A 26958-nucleotide genomic window follows, 5' to 3' on the forward strand; every position below is an offset into this window, starting at 1 on the left:
ACTCTATGAGAGTGGGGAAACTAACTTACAACTCTATGGGGGTGGGGCTACTAACTTACAACTCTATGGGGGTGGGGAAACTAACTTACAACTCTATAGGAGTGGGGCTACTAACTTACAACTCTATGGGGGTGAGGAAACTAACTTACAACTCTATGGGGGTGAGGAAACTAACTTACAACTCTATGGGGGTGGGCTACTAACTTATAACTCTATGAGAGTGGGGAAACTAACTAACAACTCTATGGGAGTGGGGCTACTAACTTACAACTCTATAGGAGTGGGGCTACTAACTTACAACTCTATGGGAGTGGGGCTACTAACTTATAACTCTATGGGGGTGGGGCTACTAACTTATAACTCTATGAGAGTGGGGAAACTAACTTACAACTCTATGGGGGTGGGGCTACTAACTTACAACTCTATGGGGGTGAGGAAACTAACTTACAACTCTATGGGAGTGGGGCTACTAACTTACAACTCTATAGGAGTGGGGCTACTAACTTACAACTCTATAGGAGTGGGGCTACTAACTTACAACTCAGTGGGAGTGGGGAAACTAACTTACAACTCTATAGGAGTGGGGCTACTAACTTACAACTCTATAGGAGTGGGGCTACTAACTTACAACTCTATAGGAGTGGGGCTACTAACTTACAACTCAATGGGAGTGGGGAAACTAACTTACAACTCTATAGGAGTGGGGCTACTAACTTACAACTCTATAGGAGTGGGGCTACTAACTTACAACTCTATAGGAGTGGGGCTACTAACTTACAACTCAATGGGAGTGGGGAAACTAACTTACAACTCTATAGGAGTGGGGCTACTAACTTACAACTCTATAGGAGTGGGGCTACTAACTTACAACTCTATAGGAGTGGGGCTCCTAACTTACAACTCTATAGGAGTGGGGCTCCTAACTTACAACTCTATAGGAGTGGGGCTCCTAACTTACAACTCAATGGGAGTGGGGCTACTAACTTACAACTCTATGGGAGTGGGGCTACTAACTTACAACTCTATGGGAGTGGGGCTACTAACTTACAACTCTATGGGGGTGGGGCTACTAACTTATAACACAATGGGAGTGGGGCTACTAACTTATAACTCTATGGGGGTGGGGCTACTAACTTACAACTCAATGTGAGTGGGGAAACTAACTTACAACTCTATAGGAGTGGGGCTACTAACTTATACCTCTATGGGAGTGGGGCTACTAACTTATAACTATATGGGGGTGGGGCTACTAACTTACAACTCTATAGGAGTGGGGCTACTAACGTACAACTCAATGGGAGTGGGGCTACTAACTTACAACTCTATTGGAGTGGGGCTACTAACTTACAACTCTATAGGAGTGGGGCTACTAACTTACAACTCTATGAGAGTGGGGCTACTAACTTACAACTCTATGGGGGTGGGGCTACTAACTTACAACTCTATGGGAGTAGAGCTACTAACTTACAACTCTATAGGAGTGGGGCTACTAACTTACAACTCTATAGGAGTGGGGCTACTAACTTACAACTCTATAGGAGTGGGGCTACTAACTTACAACTCTATGGGAGTGGGGCTACTAACTTACAACTCAATGGGAGTAGGGCTACTAACTTGCAACTCTATGGGAGTAGGGCTACTAACTTACAACTCTATAGGAGTGGGGCTACTAACTTACAACTCTATAGGAGTGGGGCTACTAACTTACAACTCTATGGGAGTGGGGCTACTAACTTACAACTCTATGGGAGTGGGGCTACTAACTTACAACTCTATGGGAGTGGGGCTACTAACTTACAACTCTATGGGAGTGGGGCTACTAACTTACAACTCTATGGGAGTGGGGCTACTAACTTACAACTCTATGGGGGTGGGGCTACTAACTTATAACACAATGGGAGTGGGGCTACTAACTTATAACTCTATGGGGGTGGGGCTACTAACTTACAACTCAATGGGAGTGGGGAAACTAACTTACAACTCTATAGGAGTGGGGCTACTAACTTACAACTCTATAGGAGTGGGGCTACTAACTTACAACTCTATAGGAGTGGGGCTACTAACTTACAACTCTATAGGAGTGGGGCTACTAACTTACAACTCTATAGGAGTGGGGCTACTAACTTACAACTCTATAGGAGTGGGGCTACTAACTTACAACTCTATGGGAGTGGGGCTACTAACTTACAACTCTATGGGAGTGGGGCTACTAACTTATACCTCTATGGGAGTGGGGCTACTAACTTATAACTATATGGGGGTGGGGCTACTAACTTACAACTCTATGGGAGTGGGGCTACTAACGTACAACTCAATGGGAGTGGGGCTACTAACTTACAACTCTATTGGAGTGGGGCTACTAACTTACAACTCTATAGGAGTGGGGCTACTAACTTACAACTCTATGAGAGTGGGGCTACTAACTTACAACTCTATGGGGGTGGGGCTACTAACTTACAACTCTATGGGAGTAGGGCTACTAACTTACAACTCTATAGGAGTGGGGCTACTAACTTACAACTCTATAGGAGTGGGGCTACTAACTTACAACTCTATAGGAGTGGGGCTACTAACTTACAACTCAATGGGAGTAGGGCTACTAACTTGCAACTCTATGGGAGTAGGGCTACTAACTTACAACTCAATGGGAGTGGGGAAACTAACTTATAACTTGAGGTGGAGTAATGAGAGAAAACAGACATCCATGGCATGTTATGTCAATACAAACAGCCTACTGTCAGCCATTGAGTATGGGTTTAGTAATGTCTTTGTTACTGTTGTTGTTGGCGCTATCTTAACTTATGGCCTGGTGCCGACTCTGAGAGAGATTGTTTTAAATGTATTTCCTTTGGGAGAGGGGATAGTGTTTTCACACAGCCTATTTTCAGCGTAATTATTTGCAACAGTCTGTGGACAAAGGGAACACGCTGAGATCCTGTGTCCTCATACTGAAATAATGGGATTCATTTTCCTCTCAGTGGGCTAGAAGGAGGCCACTCCACCCCTACAGCTTTCCAAAAACAGGGAAGAAGAGGGAGGGAACAAGAGACACACGGGGAGAGAGAGAAATACAGAGGTTGGAAAAGAGAGACACAGGGGGAGAGAGAGAAAGACAGGTGGGAAAAGAGAGACACGGGGAGAGAGAGAAATACAGAGGTGGGAAAAGAGAGACACAGGGGGAGAGAGAGAAAGACAGGTGGGAAAAGAGAGACACGGGGAGAGAGAGAAATACAGAGGTGGGAAAAGAGAGACACAGGGGGAGAGAGAGAAATACAGAGGTGGGAAAAGAGAGACACAGGGGGAGAGAGAGAAAGACAGGTGGGAAAAGAGAGACACGGGGAGAGAGAGAAATACAGAGGTGGGAAAAGAGAGACACAGGGGGAGAGAGAGAAAGACAGGTGGGAAAAGAGAGACACAGGGGGAGAGAGAGAAAGACAGGTGGGAAAAGAGAGACACGGGGAGAGAGAGAAATACAGAGGTGGGAAAAGAGAGACACAGGGGGAGAGAGAGAAAGACAGGTGGGAAAAGAGAGACACGGGGAGAGAGAGAAATACAGAGGTGGGAAAAGAGAGACAGCCAAATTGAAAGAACAATAAATAATAGGGATGTTAAAGATTGGGCAGTAAGGAAGGAGTGATGAATAAAACGGAGGAAGAGAGAGAAAGCGAGTGACAGCTGAAGGGAGCACACTGGGGGGAAGCACTGAGCTCTTCCTATTGAATAATTAGTGATAGCACTGACACAACTGGTTACTGATTAGCCTCAGCCTACATTGGGAGACAAGGGAATTCGAGATTCCTCCCATGTTTACCTACATAGCTACTAGTCAGCCCAGTCTCATAACACATTCTCTCTATATATTATATATGCATCTCTCTCTCGGTCTCTCCCTACATCTTTCTCTGCCCAGCCCTCTCTCTCTCTCTCTCTCTTTCTCTCTCTCTCTCTCTCGTGCGCACTCTCTCTCTTCAACTCAAATGGCTTGATTGGCTTCTCTCTCTCTCTCTCTCTCTCTCTCTCTGCATGCTGGGAGTGGTTGGTACATGCTGGGAATTGTTTGAGTGAAGGAGTGCGTGTGTTGTGGAGAGTTAGATATTCACAACTTTCTTTCGGTTTGCTATTTCTTGGTGGCATTTTTTGGTTTTCTTCTGTGCTGATTAAGGTTATTATTTTTGTTGTGGTTGAATTAAGTATTTTGTTTTTCGTATCGAAATGACCCTGATTTTGGCGGGGATGGCAGCCCGAATGGGGATGCCGGCCCTGTCACTTCGGCACGGCTTTAGGTGTGTTACTGAAGCTACTGTCACTTCTGGTCTCCGTAGGAGAGAAGGTAGGATACAAGAATGTTGCTTATGCACCCCGGATGAATAAGGCGGTGGTGGTATTTCTTAAAGAAGAGTGTCTTGTTGATAGGTTGGTTGAGCATGGCGTACTTCTTAAAGAAGAGTGTCTGGTTGATCGTATGGTTGAGCATGGTGTACTTCTTAAAGAAGAGTGTCTGGTTGATCGTATGGTTGAGCATGGTGTACTTCTTAAAGAAGAGTGTCTGGTTGATCGTATGGTTGAGCATGGTGTACTTCTTAAAGAAGAGTGTCTGGTTGATCGTATGGTTGAGCATGGTGTACTTCTTAAAGAAGAGTGTCTGGTTGATCGTATGGTTGAGCATGGTGTACTTCTTAAAGAAGAGTGTCTGGTTGATCGTATGGTTGAGCATGGTGTATTTCTTAAAGAAGAGTGTCTGGTTGATCGTATGGTTGAGCATGGTGTATTTCTTAAAGAAGAGTGTCTGGTTGATCGTATGGTTGAGCATGGTGTATTTCTTAAAGAAGAGTGTCTGGTTGATCGTATGGTTGAGCATGGTGTATTTCTTAAAGAAGAGTGTCTGGTTGATTGTATGGTTGAGCATGGTGTATTTCTTAAAGAAGAGTGTCTGGTTGATCGTATGGTTGAGCATGGTGTATTTCTTAAAGAAGAGTGTCTGGTTGATCGTATGGTTGAGCATGGTGTATTTCTTAAAGAAGAGTGTCTGGTTGATCGTATGGTTGAGCATGGTGTACTTCTTAAAGAAGAGTGTCTGGTTGACTATATGACAATAGTTACTGTGGAGGAGGAATTGGAGTTGTGCTTTTAATTGATGTGTAACTATGGTTTTGTATGAGTATTTATTGTGTTGTGGGCTCCCAGACCCAATAAAGATTATTTAAAAATAATTTTAAAAACTCTCTCTCACTCACACACAAACAGACACACACAAACAGACACACACACAAACACACACACACACACACACACACACACACACACACACACACACACACTCTCTCTTGATTCGCATGAATGGCTCCCTCTCTGAATTCCCAATCAAAGTATTTTTAGCATGTAGAGGGGGTTTAGGTGCACTTCAGTGCTCTGGTATTTTTCAAGTAACATTGACATTAAAGCTTATTTCATTGACATGACTCCTGCCTGCACCAGAGAAGAAAGTTCTCTCTCAGCATGACTTTGTTCTGACACGGCTGATCAGTTCCATTTCCCCGTCTCCCCTGGGTCCCCTTGCATCTCCCAACTTATAACCCAACATCCTCCAAAACCTTCAGATGCCCTGGTGCACTACACTATCTATTCCATACACTATCTATATCCCCTTTATCAAACAGGACCCTAGTAGTACTAGTGGCTCTGGCTAATCCATCGACAGTCTATGGACTAAGAAGTCACACCAAGATATGGAGGTACACTAGTACAACAGTGGAATAGGCTACCTTGTGCAGAAGATTGAGGTGTGGGGTCAGTTAGGTAGGGGCAGTCAGTAGTAGATGATCAGTCTCACTAGAATACAGTACCTGCTGCTGGCCCTTGAGGAAGTCTTCCCTCTTGCCAGTTTTGGTCTTCTCTGTGCTGCTCTGCTGCAGGTGCTTCAGTCGAGAGGCAGCCGAGGAGTGGACTTTACCCACAGCTGAAGAGCTGTTGCCTCCCTGGAGAAGGAGACAAGGAGAGGAGAAGAGGGGAGAGATGTGAGTATTAGTGTCACAGAGGACGAACAGATTTACATTTCATTCCTTTTAATCAGACATATACCAACTCAATAGAAGCTCTCACCCAGTATCCCCGCCGGCTGCTGAAAACCCTAAGATCAGGGTCCTCACTCTAGCCCTCGCTGAAACACCTCCCTGCTATCCGCCCCACTGACTTTCACTACATCATTACACACTGGCTGCAGAAGATCTGACAAACAGGTGAATATGGAAATGGAAAATTCAAAGTGGTGTTTGCGTAGCGTGGCTGCACCAGGGGCTCCATCATACGATGTCGTCGGCTCAACCATTTTCTCTGCCTCTAATATGCAAAAAGTAAATATGCACTCACTCACTCCAACACACATCCTATCTACTCCCCAACCTCCTCCACACACACACATTGGCTAATAGGAAAGGCAGTGCATATGATTACAGGAGACGGAGCGCCCAGTATGGTATGCTAATATGAATCATTCAGGGGTAGAGTAGGGAACCTGGGTGAAGGATCTGATTGGCCTAATGAGACCCAGTTAAAGGCAGTGGTGGTTACAGTGCTAAGGGCGATGCAACAAGGCGTGAAAACGCTGCAACTCCACACGAAACCCCACGTCAAGCCCACGGGACCTGTTTCTCCAGCTGAACGGCCGAGAGGAGAAACAGTCCCTGACAGTCAGCCCCACTGTAGCTTGGCACTCCACTGCAGTTGGACTGAATGAAAGTCCATGTACACACTGAGACAACATGGTGGTCCATGCTACAGTCTACCTCTTCGCCTGTCTATCTCTAACTCTCTATCTATCATCATTATTCAACCATGTATTTCATTTTGGGAGCTTTACAAGGAGAGTTGACCTAAAGGTGAAATGACAAACTCCGACTCCCAGCATGCAATGAGCCTTCCGAGGTCTGGTCTGCCCTATGCTAATGATTTACTAAGGGATAATGAAAACAACAATGTGTGTCTGTATTCAGTTTCAGACCAATTTGTAAACAAGTTTCAACATTTAGTTTGTCGATAAGCCGAAAGAAAGTTCAAGGTAAAGCCATAATAGTTGAGGATGCAGGTAACTGGTAATTGATTACAGAGACGAGAGAAGTAGCAAAGGACAAAGACAAGACAAAGACAAAGACGTGAAGAGAGGGGGGGAAATAAAGAGGGGAGAGAAAGAGAAATGACAGTTTATTGCAGCAGAGATTGGACTTGCCCTGGTTTACAGAGTAGAAACAGAGGATCAATGAAAAGACAATGAACAACCCGTCTCCAAGTGGACAGTAGCCCCACATAACTAATCACAGTACAGAGAAGGAGAGTATCTGCTGACGACCCCTTGGAGTTGAACAGATTAAAGATTTAAAGCCTTCAGGATTTAAAACATTGTTTGGACTGACAAAATCTACCCGTTTTCACAGGGAGCAGACGACAGATTACTTCTATGTGGGAATTGGCAGGTTGAGTGGTTCAACGGAGGTGTGAGGTATAACTCCTTGTGAGGTTGGTGTGTTATGTGCAGTCAGATTCCCTCTGAAGTCAATAGGAGGAAGACGAGATAAAGCCTCAGCTTCAGCAGAAACAGCAACACCAACACTTAAAGCCAAAAAGACAGAAGAGGACAGAGAGAAGTGAATGCATTCCCTCTAAAGAGCAGAGTCTATGCAGGGGTGCATGTTATAGACCTTGGTCATCGTGGCAGGAGTATAGGAGGGTTTGGGCTTGGGTGGGACTGGGGGCTTCTTGGTCTCTGAGGTGCTGGTGCCAGGCATCTGGGCTGGGGCTGGAGCCTCTGACAAGGAAGTGTCAGTGGGGAGTGTGCGGTTGGAGAGATGCACTGTGGTGGGGTGGCCACTGAGCTCCAGCAGGGTGTTCTCCAGCTCACGGATGGTTTCATCCAGGCTGTCCAGCCTGCTGTAGGTGCTGCTCCTAATGTCCTCTCCCTGCTTCCAGGGGTTCAGTCCCTGTTCTTCCCTGGCCTGGCTCTCCTTACAACCTGTAGACCCTTTGGGTTTCACTGCTGCTTCTGCAGAGTCCTGACTGGGCTCCGGAAGGGTGGCTAGAATGCTCTTTGTTCCAGTGCTGTGAGGGAGTTTCAGGTTCCTGGCCCCTGTCTCCACCCCTCTCCTCAGAACCTCTCTCAGAGAGTCCTGCTGCTCAGGGGTGAGAGTTACCCTGGAACCAAGGGTATTGAGGCTGCTGTGAGAAGATCCTGCTCTGGGCTTGGGGTGTCTCCCTGTGTCTTCCTCCCTGCCCAGCAGTAACTGCAGCTTCCTGTAGGCCTCTCTGACCGTCACAGTCTCCCTGAAGAGTACCAGTAGTGGAGCCCCACACAGACGGGTTTCAGTGCTTTCCTCTGAAGGCTGAGGTGGGATGGTGAGTGTCTGTAGATCCTCTCCCCAGGTCCTGCTGAGCTTCTGGGCCTCCGAGGGTGACATCACCATCACCCCCAGCTCAGTCACCACCAAGGACAGCTCTTCTCTCTCCTCCCTCTCTTCCTCCTTCTCAAAGGAGTCCAGGATTCTCAGCTCCCCCCGCCGAGAGGGCTTCCTCTGGGGATGGCTGACGGGATCCTTCCCCTTAGAGACCTCCTGGATCTGGGGGACTGTCTGGGGAGGAGCAGTCTGGCTCTGGGACAGGTCCAATGTTGGGGACATCTGATGGTCCTGTGTCAAGTCTCTGACAAAGCCTTCTGAGGGAGAGAGTGAAACTGACACACACTCTGTCAGCACAATCCGGGGGACAGGAGAGAAGGATGGACCAGGAAGGGCTGTGCTCTGTGCCTGTTAAACAAAATGGGTGATTAGAAGTAATAGTCCAACATACATTCAATAAGATAAAATAGGATTGTTTTCTAAACAGTGTAATGGTAATTGACTGGTTCTAAAATACTTCTCATTAGGGCACTAACCTGTGAGTGTGATGCCAGTATGCTGGCAGTGAAGTCTGAGTTGCCCTGCTTCCACTGTAGGCCAGAGCGGTCCAACGATGCTCTAGACAGCTGGTAGACACAGTGTAGAGTTTCACAACTGCTCACACACGCACACGCACACACTGGCACACTCTAACACACACACGCACATCCATGCACTTCAGAGCACTGCAACCAACACAGAGAGTGACTAGTCACAGGAGTGTTTGTGTGTAAGGAAGAGTGATCACTCCATCAGGGAGTGAGTGTGTGTTGGTATAGGGTGTGTGTGTCGTCTGGAGACAGTGTGTTTAGGGGTGTGCGCTGGTAGTGTAGAACAAGGGGAGTGCTGGACCAAAGGGCTACATTTAAAACAATAGTACAAACTCCTTTACTTTCCCTACAGCACCAAGCAGAATACGGTCAGTGTACATTCTGTGTGCTGGTGACCAGCTGCTGTGTTTGACAGGAGACCCTGTGGAGAGCACTCTGCAGGTAGAGATAAAAGGTGAGGATGGGACTGTGTACTCTGGGAGGGGGTGTGTAGAGATCAGGGATGGAACATGGGAGTGTGTATTTGAGGGAGGGGGTAGAGGGGTGGAAGTGTTAGTTCGAGGAGGAAGGTGAGGGCAGTCTCAGGAAGCAGCAGTCCACACAAGCCCTCGCGAGGTCAGGGAGGGCGTTACCTTGGTGCCCAGGGCCCCTGGGGGCCATAGGTCAAGGCTGGAGGGGGGCACGCTGGTCCTGCTGCGGGGGACACTGGGCAGGGACAGGGGAGGGGGGTGGCTGAGCCTGAGGGGGGTTCTCTGAAACAGCTGGCCAGGGGAAGGGTAGGAGGGAGGGGAGGTTGAAATAATGTAAATAATGGTTAAATTAGTATAAATTATCCATGATATCAAGATCAATTATTATAACGGGTCTATCAAAATGACAGTAAAAAAAACGAATTATCAATCCAATTTACTGTTTCCAGCAGGGCATCAGAAAGACAAACACACAACTCAACACTTCATTTGGGTCCACGTGGCCAAGCTGGGTTGGTCTGTGAGCTCTGGGTGACACTCTGTGTGTGTGTGATTAAGCTGTGTGATCAGCAGTAATCTGGGCCCAGAGTGAATGGACTCTCTGTCTCAGTGAGGAGGCCTGGGGTGTGGAGGACATATGGCACCTGCTGCTTTGACCTGACCATCCTCTCTAACACACCAAGCAGCCAGCTAATGAGGCCTACAACGGTCGTGTGTGTGTGTGTGTGTGTGTGTGTGTGTGTGTGTGTGTGTGTGTGTGTGTGTGTGTGTGTGTGTGTGTGTGTGTGTGTGTGTGTGTGTGTGTGTGTGTGTGTGTGTATAGCTATAAACTCTAGGCCAAATTAGGGGCAAAATTAGGGAAGCGGAGGAAGTGCCGTTTTTCAGCAACATTTCCCATTCCGTCCACCCTTACCTAAAATCCTTCAGGGACCACTTCTACTAATACTATATCAACTCTGCAAACACTATTAATCCACTATTTCCGAAGCTGGTATACCAGTACCTCCAGTTCAGCAGCGATCTTGCCCTCCTCTCCCTCCTCCTTGTCTCCAGAGGCGATGGTGGGAGGGGTGGACGCAGGACGCGGGTTTTCAGACACCGTCCGTCGCAGCTTCACATAGGGCTTCTGTGCTTCTGCCTCCTCCACCTCCGACTTACACACATACATAGTGGAGATCAGAAACTAGGCAGGAGGTGCATGTGTGTGTGAATATACATCCATGCCTCATGCTCTGTCACCTTCATGCTCTTGCCGGGGATAAGGGTCTCTCCACTGCGGGTGATTAGGCCAGCCGGGGATGATGGGAAGCTGCGTCGAGGTGGTGGGGGAGGGGGCGACTTCGAGGGCTTCTCTGTACGATAGCGAGTCACTGTCAGCTGCTCTGCATCTGTGGCAGGCAGGGCAGTACCATGGGCACCCGTTAGAGATACCGGACACAGTACCTTCATACTGGCACCACAGCCGACCCTGACACATTCAGGAGCTGAGTATGTGACAAAACACTGCTTCCCATCAGTACATCAAAAAAAAAACAACGCCCTACTGTTACCTCTGTTGGGTGAGGAGAGGTCTGATGTATCCTTACCAGAACCACGTCTGGAGCCAGGTTCCTTCCCCGAGAGCTTGTGTGTGGCGTGCTGGGGCTTGGTAGGGCGGTGCTCTGTGGTCCCTCCCCCACTCTGGGGGGTCTGAGACTGGGAGGGTGTGTTGGAGGAGGGCTTGTTGATCTGCTTGGCGGCAAAGTCCAGGTCTGGGATGGCCTTCATCAGCTCAGCCTGGGTCTCCTCCAGCAGACGGTTGATGTCTTGAGCACTGTACTGGGTCAGACTGGCCCGCTTCTCCTCCCAGTCCCTCTCTGCTGCCTGGGGAGGGGGAACCATAGAGAGATATAGCACAGGGAGGGATATTGTATACACACGCAGACACACACACACACACACTCACCACAGGAGGTTGGTGGCACCTTAATTGGGGAGGACGGGCTTGTGGTCATGACTGGAGCAGAATCAGTGGAATGGTATAAAATACATCAAACATGTGTCTCCATGTGTTTGATACCATTCCTTCGCTCCGTTCCAGCTCTTATTATGAGCCGTCCTCCCCTCAGCAGAATCCACTGACACTCACTCACACATGTGCAGACATCCACACTTGCAGACTCACTCATGCCTACGCACACTCTCCTCCAAAACCTATACATACCGTATCATCATACCAATGCTACACTAGGACAACTACAGACTAAACACTAGAATGGAGTAACAGAAGGGTTCCTTACCAGTCGAACCTCCACAGACACAGCCTTATCAGCGGCAGCGCGGTTGGCCAGCTCTTCCAGGGCCCGGCCCTTGTGAGGCACAGGGGGATGATTGTCCCTGTGAGGGCCAGAGGAGGGGTGGCTGGGTCCATGACCATGACTGTGACTATGGCTGTGGCTGGAGTGGGGGCTCCAGTTAGACAGGCTGCTGCCGCCCCTCAGGTCACTGAGGTTGAGAGGGGGGCTGGTGGGCATGTCAAAGTCAGAACTCTTACGGAAGTCCTCACTGCTGTGCTTGGGGAAGTCCTCCTGCTTCTTCCACACGCCCTCGTTCACTTGCCTGACCACACAAACACAGCCAGTGTCAGGCGATGCCAGTAACGTCTGTATATCGGCCGTTATGTGGTCAGTGCTGGTGGGCTGTGGCTAGACAATGCAGGCGCTGAGTTAAACATTGTTCATGTACCTGTGATGTTGGATCAGTGTCGATGTTTCACTGATGGTCAGCGTATTGGGTCGTACCTGCGCAATGGCGGTCAGTGTGTTGGGTCGTGCCTGCGCAATGGCGGTCAGTGTGTTGGGTCGTACCTGCGCAATGGCGGTCAATGTGTTGGGTCGTACCTGCGCAATGGCGGTCAGTGTGTTGGGTCGTACCTGCACAATGGCGGTCAGTGTGTTGGGTCGTACCTGCGCAATGGCGGTCAGTGTGTTGGGTCGTGCCTGCGCAATGGCGGTCAGTGTGTTGGGTCGTACCTGCGCAATGGCGGTCAGTGTGTTGGGTCGTGCCTGCGCAATGGCGGTCAGTGTGTTGGGTCGTACCTGCACAATGGCGGTCAGTGTGTTCGGTCGTACCTGCGCAATGGCGGTCAGTGGGTGGTGTCGTACCTGCGCAATGGCGGTCAGTGTGTTGGGTCGTACCTGCGCATAGTGGTCAGTGTGTCAGTGACGCTCTTGCAGCGTTTCAACAGGGCGTCCAGTCTGTGTGGCTCCTCCTTCAGGAACTTGACAGCCTCCACCTCCACCCTCAACACCACCCGCATCTTACTCTGCAGACTGGGGAACTGGTCTGGAGGGAGACAGGGAGAGAGAGGGGACACTACATCTTACTCTGCAGACTGGGGAACTGGTCTGGAGGGGGACAGGGAGAGAGAGGGGACACTACATCTTACTCTGCAGACTGGGGAACTGGTCTGGAGGGAGACAGGGAGAGAGAGGGGACACTACATCTTACTCTGCAGACTGGGGAACTGGTCTGGAGGGGGACAGGGAGAGAGAGGGGACACTACATCTTACTCTGCAGACTGGGGAACTGGTCTGGAGGGAGACAGGGAGAGAGAGGGGACACTACATCTTACTCTGCAGACTGGGGAACTGGTCTGGAGGGGGACAGGGAGAGAGAGGGGACACTACATCTTACTCTGCAGACTGGGGAACTGGTCTGGAGGGGGACAGGGAGAGAGAGGGGACACTACATCTTACTCTGCAGACTGGGGAACTGGTCTGGAGGGAGACAGGGAGAGAGAGGGGACACTACATCTTACTCTGCAGACTGGGGAACTGGTCTGGAGGGGGACAGGGAGAGAAAGGGGACACTACATCTTACTCTGCAGACTGGGGAACTGGTCTGGAGGGAGACAGGGAGAGAGAGGGGACACTACATCTTACTCTGCAGACTGGGGAACTGGTCTGGAGGGGGACAGGGAGAGAGAGGGGACACTACATCTTACTCTGCAGACTGGGGAACTGGTCTGGAGGGAGACAGGGAGAGAGAGGGGACACTACATCTTACTCTGCAGACTGGGGAACTGGTCTGGAGGGGGACAGGGAGAGAGAGGGGACACTACATCTTACTCTGCAGACTGGGGAACTGGTCTGGAGGGGGACAGGGAGAGAGAGGGGACACTACATCTTACTCTGCAGACTGGGGAACTGGTCTGGAGGGGGACAGGGAGAGAGAGGGGAAAACTACATCTTACTCTGCAGACTGGGGAACTGGTCTGGAGGTAGGCAATGAGAGAGAGGGGACACTACATCTTACTCTGCAGACTGGGGTACTGGTCTGGATGGAGACAGGGAGAGAGAGGGGACACTACATCTTACTCTGCAGACTGGGGAACTGGTCTGGAGGGAGACAGGGAGAGAGAGGGGACACTACATCTTACTCTGCAGACTGGGGAACTGGTCTGGAGGGGGACAAGGAGAGAGAGGGGAAAACTACATCTTACTCTGCAGACTGGGGAACTGGTCTGGAGGTAGGCAATGAGAGAGAGGGGACACTACATCTTTCTCTGCAGACTGGGGAACTGGTCTGGAGAGAGACAATGAGAGAGAGAGGACACTACATCTTACTCTGCAGACTGGGGAACTGGTCTGGAGAGAGACAATGAGAGAGAGAGGACACTACATCTTACTCTGCAGACTGGGGAACTGGTCTGGAGGGAGACAATGAGAGAGAGGGGACACTACATCTTACTCTGCAGACTGGGGAACTGGTCTGGAGGGAGACAATGAGAGAGAGAGGACACTACATATTCACATCTCAGGAGTTACAGTGGGAGTCTGATTCTGAGAGCAGTGATTGTGATGTGTGTCTGTGATTGACTATCTAAGTCAGAGCCTACAGTGTGTCTGTGAGTGATCAGTGTATCAGACCATGTCAGTGTGTCTATGAGTGATCAGTGTATCAGACCGTGTCAGTGTGTCTGTGAGTGATCAGTGTATCAGACCGTGTCAGTGTGTCTGTGAGTGATCAGTGTATCAGACCGTGTCAGTGTGCCTGTGAGTGATCAGTGTATCAGATCGTGTCAGTGTGTCTGTGAGTGATCAGTGTATCAGACCGTGTCAGTGTGTCTGTGAGTGATCAGTGTATCAGACCGTGTCAGTGTGTCTGTGAGTGATAAGTGTCAGACCCACAGGAGGTTGGTGTCCTCTTAATAGGGGAGAACAGACTCGTGGTAATGGCTGGAACGGAATTAGTGGAATGGTATCAAATACATCAAACACATGGTTGGCAGGCGTTTTATTTGTTCCATTATTACGAGCTGTTAACAGACTGTGAGTGATCAGTGTATCAGTGAGTGACTTACTCTTGAGCTCTGTGAGTGTCTCTCCTAGTTTCCTCAGAAGCGAGGCCTTCTCCTCCAGCTCCTGAACCGTCACCAGTTTGTGATTGACAGACGAACCCTTCTGGATATCCTCCACTGACTTCTCCAGGTCACTGGAGAGACAACACAGGAGAGACGTGTCAACACAAGGCCTTCACAGTTAACATAAAAACGTTCATGTTATGAAGCCTGTAATATTCCACTGAGAACACTGTGGTGTGTGTGTCGAAGCGAGAGAACCACAAGACCGATGGAGAGACATACACACAGTCTGGACACACACATGTACATACGAACGTTGGCACACACACACACACACACACACATGCTGACGAAGCTAAACCACTAATGAAAATCCAACTTAACGATGTCAAGTAAATCAGCCTGAAGTCATACGGCCAATCAAAATGGTATGAATATTTAAATGAAATAAAATGGCTATTAGCAACGGTTAATAACAAGCCTAGATGAACAGCGATGATCTAACGAGGCAAATGATTCATTCAACAATGTCCACTCATATAAAGTTACACACTATGCTAAACCAGGCAGTGTTTGGGTAACGCATGGGGATTGTTTGTGTTACCAGTAGGAAGGCCTGTATTACTGCCTTAGTACAACCATCTTATTATCATAGGACCTCCTTAGAACCTCAATGATCTTAATGACCTACAAATAATAACAATAATAATAATCATGTGAATAGATTTTGTCAATCAGTCAGTCAGTCAGTTAACCAGTCATTCAACAAACGGATCTTAAGGAAGGAATGATTCCGTGACCAGGTGAGTACTGACTGGAGCTGCTGGATGATAAACTCCTCCTCGTTGAGGTACTTGAGTCTCTCCTCTTCCACCAGGAGGCGCTGTCGCTGCAGAGGGTCCTCCTGCTTCCTCAGAGCGTCACTCACACGCACGTTCAGCTCCTTCTCCGTTCTTTTCAGCAGCGTCTTCACACTATCCTGGTTCTGGAGCTGCACACACGCACACACACAAACACACACAACCACACACACACACACACACGCACACACACAAACAGACACAACCACACACGCACACACACAAACACACACACACACACACACACACACGCACCCACACAAACAGACACAACCACACACGCACACACAAACACACACAACCACACACACACACACACACACACGCACACACACAAACAGACACAACCACACACGCACACACAAACACGCACAACCACACACACACACACACACACACACACACACAAACAGACACAACCACACACGCACGCACTCACACACACACACACACACACACACACACACAAACAGACACAACCACACACGCACACACAAACACACACAACCACACATGCACAAGCACACGCGCACACGCACACACACACACACACGCACGCACACACACACACAATACTGAATGGTTAAACAAGATTATATTGTGTAACTAATAGTGTTCTGAATGATAGCCCTTGTAGCAGAAATCAGTGTATCCAAATTGTGTAGGTAATAGAGGTTACAGGTGTCTGAGGTCAAACAGTAGAGAATTCTGCAGATCATTAATGGTGCACATCTGCTGCAATACAATAAGCCTCCCTCTGAATCTGGTATCACACACCTACGGTGGTCCTGCCCAGAGCAGTAAGTAGCTTGTATAGGTCAAGATAACAAAGGAATCACAGTGACAACATCCTGCTATTAGCATACCATATTATCAGGCAGTTGTGCTATTAGCATACCATATTATCAGGTAGTTGTGCTATTAGCATACCATATTATCAGGCAGTTGTGCTATTAGCATACCATATTATCAGGCAGTTGTGCTATTAGCATACCATATTATCAGGCAGTTGTGCTATTAGCATACCATATTATCAGGCAGTTGTGCTATTAGCATACCATATTATCAGGCAGTTGTGCTATTAGCATACCATATTATCAGGCAGTTGTGCTATTAGCATACCAAAAAAGCTAATTTCCAATTCGACTCTGTCCAATGGCTAACTGTGTTCTCATGCTTAAACATTAAAACTAAATCAATGGGACCCCAATCAGGGCCCCTGAGCATGTGTCCTGCGTGTCCGGTCGGTAATGCAGACATGCAACAACTTCTCCTAAATTCATTGTTTGATGATATTGGTTTCATTGCTTTAGCTTTTATTTTTGTGATTTCTAGTTCTAAAATATTATAATATTAGATATTCTGAGCCAACCTGTCACAGAATGTCATTAGTTGATGATGGAACCCATCACAGCTCTGTGTGTGTGTGTGTGTGTGTGTGTGTGTGTGTGTGTGTGTGTGTGTGTGTGTGTGTGTGTGTGTGTGTGTGTGTGTGTGTGTGTGTGTGTGTGTGTGTGTGTGTGTGTGTGTGTGTGTGTGTGTGTGTTTCTCACTCAGAGGAAAATAAGGTTCACACACAGCAGACAACAACAGGGTTTCCAGTTAGTGAATTGCACTAGCAGGGACCACTAAATCTTACTGCAAAGCACTCAATCAAAATTCAAGACACATCCAGAACTATGAATGGAGTCTGTCATAATGTATATGCAATACAACCACTACTGAGATGAAAGCACCCATTTAGCAAGGGAAGTTAGTTAATCATGGATTTCTTTTATGTTCCAGGGAATCAAACTGAACAACAGTATAAACAATGTGCTCTGCAGCATTACTTCTCACAATGAAAACATTTCTACTCTCTTTCTGTTTCTTTCTCTGCATTACGCTACCTCTACCACGTTCACCCTTCCTCTCCCTTCTCTCTCTCGCTCTACATAATTCATGAGCATCATGTATTATTCAGGCCTGGGGCCGTCTCCATGGGCAACGGGGCGGGTCAGAGGTTAGGAGTCAGGCTTGGGCTCCCACACAGGTAAATGACTGAGATTATTACTACTCTTTAGTCCCACTGTGCTGCATTTGGCTTCCATTTACCACTTGACTCCTCTCCATCTGTTTTTCCCCCCCCTCAGAACAGCCTCAATTCATCAGGGCATGGACTCTACAAGGTGTCGAAAGTGTTCCACAGGGATGCTTATGTTTCATAAACTCTCTCTAAAGGAAGAGACAGACAGGGTAGACTGTTAAACGGTCCTGCGCTGTCCCTAAATCACATACGCCATATCCTCTACACTTCTTAATTTCTTTTCCCCACTGATCTGATGTGTTAGAGCAACCCCCCCCGCGTTTGTGTAAACAGTTGTACTAATAGATGCATTGAGAGTAGGCTCAGTCGTTTTCACCTGCATCTTGCGGAGCTGGGAGAGCTGTTTGCGCAGGTCGGTGGCGTTCTGCTGCAGGTCGTGGAGGTGAAGCTGCATCTGCAGCCGGGTGACGGTGGTGACCTGGCTGTCTCCGGAGGGAGGGGGGGGCATCAGAGCCAGCGGGGCCGACGGCGTCAGAGCTGACAATCACAGGACAGAACACAGGTTATGAGGAAGTTAGAGGAAACTGGGTTAATTACAATGCTGTATGTATAAAGACATCTGACACACAACAGCAGATAGATGCACGCACACACACACACACACACACACACACACACACACACACACACACACACACACACACACACACACACACACACACACACACACGCACACTTCCACAAGCAGTCTTGGGAGCATAGGTAAAGGATCCCAGTTCAGTTCCTGGACAGAGGTAGACTGAAAACGAACAGAGAGAGCATGTTGATGGTGCGAGGAGAATATCCTTCTGAATCTCAGATGTATGAACATCCAGACAGACCCAGAAGGACCCAACAACACAAAACCAGAGACGGGGAGGGGGGGGGGTAGAGAGGATTATAGACAAGCAAAGGGTACATAAGAGAAGAGACACACCACCACCAATATCGGAGCTGTGACAACACCAGACACCCACCCAGGGGCAGAGAGATGAGAGGAGAGATAGAAGAGAAGAGGAGAAGGGAAGAAGAGTGAAACTACCTTTCCGCTTCAGCCGTCCAGCTGTAACACAGAAGCAGTGAGCCAGTTACCAAAGATAAAGAGAGAGAAGAGAGAGTGGAGGAAAACTGGGAGTAATCTTCAAGGTTTACATTGCCAGAGGCAAATGAGGACCCCTGGACACTTCCTCTATCGACTATTGCTGAGAGAAAAACGGCTAATTTAACAGCTTTATTTTCTGGTGTTATTTCATGTCAAGGAGAGGCATCAAAGGCAGACGTGTCCTTTCGCTGGCCCTTTGAAGGTCTGGTCATTGAACAGCAAGTCTATGCAGACTCACTCATGCTAAACAGAGGCACGAGGAACAGGGGAAGAAAGAGATCTGGAGAGAGAGAGGGAGTGAGAGAAAAGAGAAATACAACAGAAGAAGAAAGGGAAGGAAATGTGAGAGTAAGAGAGAGATATTAGAGGAAGCAGAGACAGAGGGATGGGTTTGTGTATAGGTTGCGAGTTGAGGGAGATGTCATTCTATGTCTGTTGTGGTTTAAAGACCAGTAGCCATCTTATCTGTTAAAATAACTGGTCTAGGCCTGGCCGAAGTGGGTAAATGGACCTGAAAACTAAGCTCAACCTGAACTATTGTAAATGGTTAGCAGGACTGGACGCAGTCTGACTACAAGATCAAACTAAAACTCAATTCACCTCAATCTAGTTTGAGCTAGAACTTTAGGCGTGGTACTCACTTCCAGTGGCGGAGCCGTCGCTGTTGGATTCGGTCTTCTCGCTGGAAGAGAAAGGGAAGGGCCGTGAGAACTCCGAGCCCTGGTCCGGAGGGCAGCCCGCCATCATGCAGAGACGCAGTAGGCCGCATCTGAGGATCAACCAGGGCCACAGGGCAAGGCAATTACAGTGCTAATGCCAACACCTGTACTATACTTACGCATGATCTACTTATACTACAGAGTGCTTTATACTGTCCACGGGGCAAGGTCATTATTACCAGCCAATTACAGTGCTAATGCAAACACCTGTACTATAATCATGTACAGTACTACTATACTGCAATAATGTACTTGAACGTATTCTGGTCTGTTAAACAACGATATAGTATCCTGAGACCAGTCATTACCACCAGTATTTCTGTCCTTCGTCCTGTAGTAGTATATACAGCTGAAGTCGGAAGTTTACATTTAGGTTGGAGTCATTAAAACTTGTTTTTCAACCACTCCACACGTTTCTTGGTAACAAACTATAGTTTTGGCAAGTCGGTTAGGACATCTACTTTGTGCATGACACAAGTAATTTTCCCAACAATTGTTTACAGACAGATTATTTCACTTATAAACAGCTTGGAAAATTCCAGAAAATGATGGTATGGCTTAAGAAACTTCAGATAGGCTAATTGACATAATTTGAGTCAATTGGAGGTGTACCTTTGGATGTATGTCAAGGCCTACCTTCAAACTCAGTGCCTCTTTGCATGACATCATGGGAAAATCTAAATAAATCAGCCAAGACCTCAGAAAACAAATTGTAGACCTCCACAAGTCTGGTTCATCCTTGGGAGCAATTTCCAAACGCCTGAAGGTACCACGTTCATCTGTACAAACAATAGTACTCAAGTATAAACACCTTGGTACCACGCAGCCATCATACCGCTCAGGAAGGAGACACGTTCTGTCTCCTAGACATGAACGTACTTTGGTGCGAAGTGCAAATCAATCCCAGAACAACAGCAAAGGACCTTGTGAAGATGCTGGAGGAAACAGGTACAAAAGTATCTATATCCACAGTAAAACGAGCCCTATATCGACATAATCTGAAAGGCCGCTCAGCAAAGAAGAAGCCACTGCTCCAAAACTGCCATAAAAAGCCAGACTACCGTTTGCAACTGCACATGGGGACAAAGATCGTACTTTTTGGAGAAATGTTTTCTGGTCTGATGAAACAAAAATAATGACCATTGTTATGCTTTGAGGAAAAAGGGGGAGGCTTGCAAGCCGAAGAACACCATCCCAACCGTGAAGCATGGGGGTGGCAGCATCATGTTGTGAGGGTGCTTTGCTGCAGGAGGGACTGGTGCAATTCACAAAATAAATGGCATCATGAGGAAGGAAAATGATGTAGATATATTGAAGCAACATCTCAAGACATCAGTCAGGAAGTTATAGCTTGGTCGCAAATGAGTCTTCTTAATTAACATTGACCCCAAAGCATACTTCCAAGTTGTGGAAAAATGGCTTAAGGACAACAAGGTCAAGGTATTAGAGTGGCCATCACAATCCTTGACCTCAATCCCATAGAACATTTGTGGGCAGAACTGAAAAAGCATGTGCGAGTAAGGAGGCCTACAAACCTGACTCAGTTGCACCAGCTCTGTCAGGAGGAATGGGCCAAAATTCACCCAACTTATTGTGGGAGGCTTGTGGAAGGCTACCAGAAAAGTTTGACCCAAGTTAAACAATTTAAAGGCAATGCTACCAAATACTAATTGATAGTATGTAAATTTCTGACCCACTGGGAATGTGATGAAACAAACAAAAGCTGAAATAAATAATTCCCTCTACTATAATTCTACTATAGAATCCCTCTACTATAATTCATTCTTTAAAAAAGTGGTGATCCTAACTGACCAAAAACAGGGATTTTTTTACTAGGATTAAATGTCTGGAATTGTGAAAAACTGAGTTTAAATGTATTTAAGGTGTATGTAAACTTCCGACTTCAACTGTACGTCTGTGAATGGCTCTGTGTGTTTGGGCTCTTAAGGGGGTCTTACGTGCTGTCACTGTCGGGTGCTTTGGTCAGTACACTCTGAACCAGGCCTGTCAGACTGGCTATCTGTTTCTCCATGGCCTCCATACGATCCAGACGATCCAGACGCTCCCTGGAGAAAGCCAGTAGGTTAACACACGCTGGTCAGTTAGGTTCACTCACACACACACAAACATGGAAGCTGGTGCACCCACACATCCCACAGTAATGTCAAAACATACTAGTATACACTAGAAAACACCTAGTGAAACACGTACTGTATAGAGGAAGCATGAAATATCAAACCACACATACACACACACACACATACTCACCTGGACTCAGAAGTCTCTCCAGGGAGTGGGGAGCTGTATCCGGGCGCAAACCTGCTCCCGTCCCCTCCTGGCCCGGCCTGCAGGACCAGAGGGTCAGAGCTGGAACTGGGCCTGGACTTGGGGCTCTCCACAAACACGGAAGAGGAGGCTGAGTCCTTGCGGAAGGTCTGCCTGACCGGAGAGGCTCGGCTGGGGGAGCTAGAGTACGAGTCCCCCCTGTCCCTCAGCTGCATATCAGGGATCTTCTGGGGGGAGGAGGGGGGCATGCGGAAGCCCATGCCCAGTGTGGCTGAGGAATAGGAGTCGGAGTATAGGGGACCTCCAGGCTTGTACAGGGCGTCCTCCAGCTCCCCCTGCAGGGCGGCAGCAGAGTATGTGCTGAGGGAGCGCACAGAGCCGCGGCGATACAGCCCACCAGACACGGGGAAGCCGAAGGGGTCTCCGATGGCAGCCAGCGACTGTGTGGAGGCGATGCTGAGGCGGCCCTCGTGTACCAGGCTGTAGGGGTCGGCGTACAGCCCCTCCTTCACCAGCATCATGTTCTTCCCAGAAACCTCCTCGTCGGGCTTGACGTCGCGGCGCTCCAGGATGGCGCTAGGGGAGGAGGACAGGCCGGCGTTGAGGCCCCCGTGGTGGGAGCCGGCTCCAGGGTGGTGGGAGTGCTGGGGCTGGTGCTGCTGGGGGTGCTGCTGGTGCTGGGAGTGTTGTTGTAACTGGGGGTGACTACCCGGCCCAGCAAAGGAGGGGGGCCGACCCCCGCTGTAAGACAGACGGGAGCGGGATGGGGAGCCGGATGGGGGCGAGGCGGAGGAGGAGGGCAGGGTGTTGAGGCGGCGGGTGGGGGAGGACTCTCGGGACGTGTACACCAGATCCCTCTGAAACGACATCAGGGACGGGGGTGGAGGGTAGGTTACCATGGATACCAGTGGATGAAAACGCTGTGCTCCCCCTCTGTGCCAGGCTGACAATCAGAGGATAGGAAATCACACTGACATTGGACAGTCTGTGGCAGCCTGGGCTCATCATCGCAAGCCCACATCAAATACCAGCACACAATCAACACGTGTGATTGAAGTCTATAGTAATGGCTCTATCCAAGAGTACAGTAAGGCTTATAGGATATGGGATTACCTACATGTATTGACTGTCACCTTAGAGTGTAATAACTGAAAATGAAAGAGCTTAAAAAAAGGGGCCTAGTCCAGCCTTATTGTTTCTTTCTTCTCCTTCCACTCGTCTAAGAGAACCTCTGAGCTCCTTTTAACCAACCCAACTAAACCCACTGGATTACAAAGAGCTGGTATTAAGCACTTCTCCATATCTGCACATATCCATTTCTTCTCTATTGAAGAGAAGTGAGAGAAAGCAGGAGACTAAACCACTCCTGGTTCATTGGAATGAATGTGAGGAATTTCCTCATCCACCACAGGTTCTTTCTTCTCTCCTCCACCGCTTGCCTGGATGGTCTAAAACTTTTTTTATTTATCTCTCTCTCCTGTTTGTCTTTCCTCAACCTACAGTAATTACCTCTCTCTCCTGTTTATGTCTCCTCAACCTACAGTAATTACCTCTCTCTCCTGTTTATCTTTCCTCAACCTACAGTAATTACCTCTCTCTCCTATTTGTGTCTTTCCTCAACCTACAGTAATTACCTCTCTCTCCTGTTTGTGTCTTTCCTCAACCTACAGTAATTACCTCTCTCTCCTGTTTGTGTCTTTCCTCAACCTACAGTAATTACCTCTCTCTCCTGTTTGTCTTTCCTCAACCTACAGTAATTACCTCTCTCTCCTGTTTGTGTCTTTCCTCAACTTACAGTAATTACCTCTCTCTCCTGTTTATCTTTCCTTAACCTACAGTAATTACCTCTCTCTCCTGTTTGTCTCCTCAACCTACAGTAATTACCTCTCTCTCCTCTTTATCTTTCCTTAACCTACAGTAATTACCTCTCTCTCCTGTTTATCTTTCCTCAACCTACAGTAATTACCTCTCTCTCCTATTTGTGTCTTTCCTCAACCTACAGTAATTACCTCTCTCTCCTGTTTGTGTCTTTCCTCAACCTACAGTAATTATCTCTCTCACCTGTTTCTTTCCTCAATCTACAGTAATTATCTCTCTCTCCTGTTTATGTCTTTCCTCAATCTACAGTAATTATCTCTCTCTCCTGTTTATGTCTTTCCTCAATCTACAGTAATTATCTCTCTCTCCTGTTTATCTTTCCTCAACCTACAGTAATTACCTCTCTCTCCTGTTTGTCTTTCCACAACCTACAGTAATTACCTCTCTCTCCTGTTTGTCTTTCCTCAACCTACAGTAATTACCTCTCTCTCCTGTTTGTCTTTCCTCAACCTACAGTAATTACCTCTCTCTCCTGTTTGTGTCTTTCCTCAACCTACAGTAATTATCTCTCTCACCTGTTTCTTTCCTCAATCTACAGTAATTATCTCTCTCTCCTGTTTATGTCTTTCCTCAATCTACAGTAATTATCTCTCTCTCCTGTTTATGTCTTTCCTCAATCTACAGTAATTATCTCTCTCTCCTGTTTATCTTTCCTCAACCTACAGTAATTACCTCTCTCTCCTGTTTGTCTTTCCACAACCTACAGTAATTACCTCTCTCTCCTGTTTGTCTTTCCTCAACCTACAGTAATTACCTCTCTCTCCTGTTTATCTTTCCTCAACCTACAGTAATTACCTCTCTCTCCTGTTTATGTCTCCTCAACCTACAGTAATTACCTCTCTCCTGTTTGTGTCTTTCCTCAATCTACAGTAATTACCTCTCTCTCCTGTTTGTGTCTTTCCACAATCTACAGTAATTACCTCTCTCTCCTGTTTGTGTCTTTCCTCAACCTACAGTAATTACCTCTCTCTCCTGTTTGTGTCTTTCCTCAACCTACAGTAATTACCTCTCTCTCCTGTTTATCTTTCCTCAACCTACAGTAATTACCTCTCTCTCCTGTTTGTGTCTTTCCTCAATCTACAGTAATTATCTCTCTCACCTGTTTCTTTCCTCAATCTACAGTAATTACCTCTCTCTCCTGTTTGTGTCTTTCCTCAATCTACAGTAATTATCTCTCTCACCTGTTTCTTTCCTCAATCTACAGTAATTACCTCTCTCTCCTGTTTGTGTCTTTCCTCAATCTACAGTAATTACCTCTCTCTCCTGTTTGTGTCTTTCCTCAATCTACAGTAATTATCTCTCTCACCTGTTTCTTTCCTCAATCTACAGTAATTATCTCTCTCTCCTGTTTATGTCTTTCCTCAATCTACAGTAATTATCTCTCTCTCCTGTTTATGTCTTTCCTCAATCTACAGTAATTATCTCTCTCTCTGCTGTTTATGTCTTTCCTCAATCTACAGTAATTATCTCTCTCTCTCCTGTTTCTTTCCTCAACCTCTCCTACTCTCCTTCCTCTAGTCATCCCTGTGTCTTTGCCTCCTCATCCTTTTTAAATATCCTCTTTCCTTTCTCCTAATCTTCCCATACAGTATACTGTAAAGTGATGATGGACAGGACCGTGTATAAGAGCCATTGCAGAGGGAGGGCATCATACACACACACACACACACACACACACACACACACACACACACACACACACACACACACACTTGTACAGAGGAGTCGGGACACATACTTACATAAAACCCTGAAAACACAGTTAAAACCAACTATCCAAACCCAAAAATGTACACCCGGGAGCAGTTCAATGTCAAGATGTTAGTTAACATGCAGGGTAGTCCCCAGCACAGCACTGAACTAGGAGGGGGTGTGCAGTTCACACACACAGTTATAGAACAAAGAGCCAGCAAAGAGCCAGCAACATGAATGTTCTTCAAAGGCCTGGCTTTACCCTCCTGGAAATAAGAACTCTCCATGATTTAATTGAATCTAGTTCATCTGGGATATTTTGGTGTTCCTTCATACACAATTTAGGGATTTTAGTATGCACGCACTCACAAAAACACACTCATATGCACAGACAGAGGCCCACACACACACACACACACACACACACTCTCTAATTATTTGCATAGGTAATGGCTGATTCATCCGCAATGTAGTGTGACTATTACAGATGGAAGGGACTGAAAACAGGACAACTTCAAGGTTCCTTGAACTCAACCAAAACAGAGACATGCACAGGGGGTGAAACAAGCTCATCTCCCTGGGAAACATTGTTATTTGTCCAGGCAGCATATGGTGCTCTTGAAGATAAAAGTACTGCGCAGCGGGAATATCTGGAGAAATAACCTATACGCCTCCACAACCTGTCAAACTTACTGTTGCAACATAAACACAAAAGAGCTGTTGCACCTTCAAAGGTCAACGCCCAACAGTAGTGTGACAGTATCAGTATTTATAGTAGAATCCAGAGCCCTCCATCCACCTATCTCCCTATCAGACGCCCAGCCCAGCTCCACCCCCCTCCCCCTCACCCTTCTCACCCCTCCCTGTCTCACCCTAAGGTCCCCGTTGACCAGGTGTGTGGCGGGGTAGGAGGCGTAGATGGGCTCCTTGCGGTAGATCTTGATGATGCTGCGGTCCTGGATGTCCCGGATGTCCTCCAGCTCGTAGAAGACGTTGCGCGCCTCGTCCTTGATCAGGATGGCCGTGTTGGAGGACTTGAGCATCCCCGCCGTCAGCTTCTGGGGGAACATGTGCACGATGAGGGCGTGCAGCGTGTCCAGGCTGCTCAGCTCGTGGGTGATGTGCACCCGCCGCGTCTCATCCCCAAACTGCAGGAACAGCACGCCTGGAGAAGGAAAGTGATGAAGAGAGAGGGGGAGAGAATTGATCATATATTTTTAAGATCTTTTCTAAATTTACTGAACAGCTAGAGAGAGATTATGACAGTGGGGAAAGGTAGAGAGAGGCTGGGTCAAAGGGCAGCAGGCCGGATTTGAACCTATACTGACAGCGTAGATGTGTTGACCACACTAGGCCACAGAGAGAGGATTTAAAGTCAAGGATGAAGGTGGCGCAGGAGATAATAGAACAATAGAGGAAGGGGTGACGAAAGTCAAATGAAAAGGAGAGAGAGATAAAGGGAATGTCTGGTTGATAAACAGAGGAGGAGGAGGTGGGAGTGAGAGAGTGCCACTGTTCTAAAGCACTGCATAAAGTCCTCTTCCAAAGGGCTCATCATCTGTCACTGTCAC

General features: G+C 47.7%; 1 protein-coding gene across 7 annotated transcripts in view; it reads right to left on the reverse strand.

Annotated features, from left to right (window-relative positions):
* LOC112225730 (SRC kinase signaling inhibitor 1-like) overlaps positions 1-26958 on the reverse strand; it is a 112434-nt gene that overhangs the window by 28790 nt on the left and 56686 nt on the right. For 3 of the 7 annotated variants that reach the window (XM_042327420.1, XM_042327419.1, XM_042327424.1), the window contains 16 exons: positions 26260-26552; positions 21800-22674; positions 21490-21597; positions 19454-19581; positions 18753-18773; positions 18048-18208; positions 15601-15776; positions 14786-14916; positions 12618-12765; positions 11721-12039; positions 11028-11304; positions 10681-10829; positions 10445-10594; positions 8918-9007; positions 7692-8789; positions 5844-5975 (listed from right to left, as the gene is read on the reverse strand). In XM_042327420.1, the coding sequence (XP_042183354.1) occupies positions 5844-5975; positions 7692-8789; positions 8918-9007; positions 10445-10594; positions 10681-10829; positions 11028-11304; positions 11721-12039; positions 12618-12765; positions 14786-14916; positions 15601-15776; positions 18048-18208; positions 18753-18773; positions 19454-19581; positions 21490-21597; positions 21800-22674; positions 26260-26552 (4256 nt within the window). The remainder of the gene's footprint in view (positions 1-5843; positions 5976-7691; positions 8790-8917; positions 9008-10444; positions 10595-10680; positions 10830-11027; positions 11305-11720; positions 12040-12617; positions 12766-14785; positions 14917-15600; positions 15777-18047; positions 18209-18752; positions 18774-19453; positions 19582-21489; positions 21598-21799; positions 22675-26259; positions 26553-26958) is intronic. The other 4 variants (XM_042327422.1, XM_042327423.1, XM_042327421.1 and 1 more) reach the window with 4 other exon arrangements.

The sequence above is a fragment of the Oncorhynchus tshawytscha genome, linkage group LG09 (genome assembly GCF_018296145.1).
Source record: "Oncorhynchus tshawytscha isolate Ot180627B linkage group LG09, Otsh_v2.0, whole genome shotgun sequence".
Lineage (NCBI taxonomy): Eukaryota > Metazoa > Chordata > Actinopteri > Salmoniformes > Salmonidae > Oncorhynchus > Oncorhynchus tshawytscha.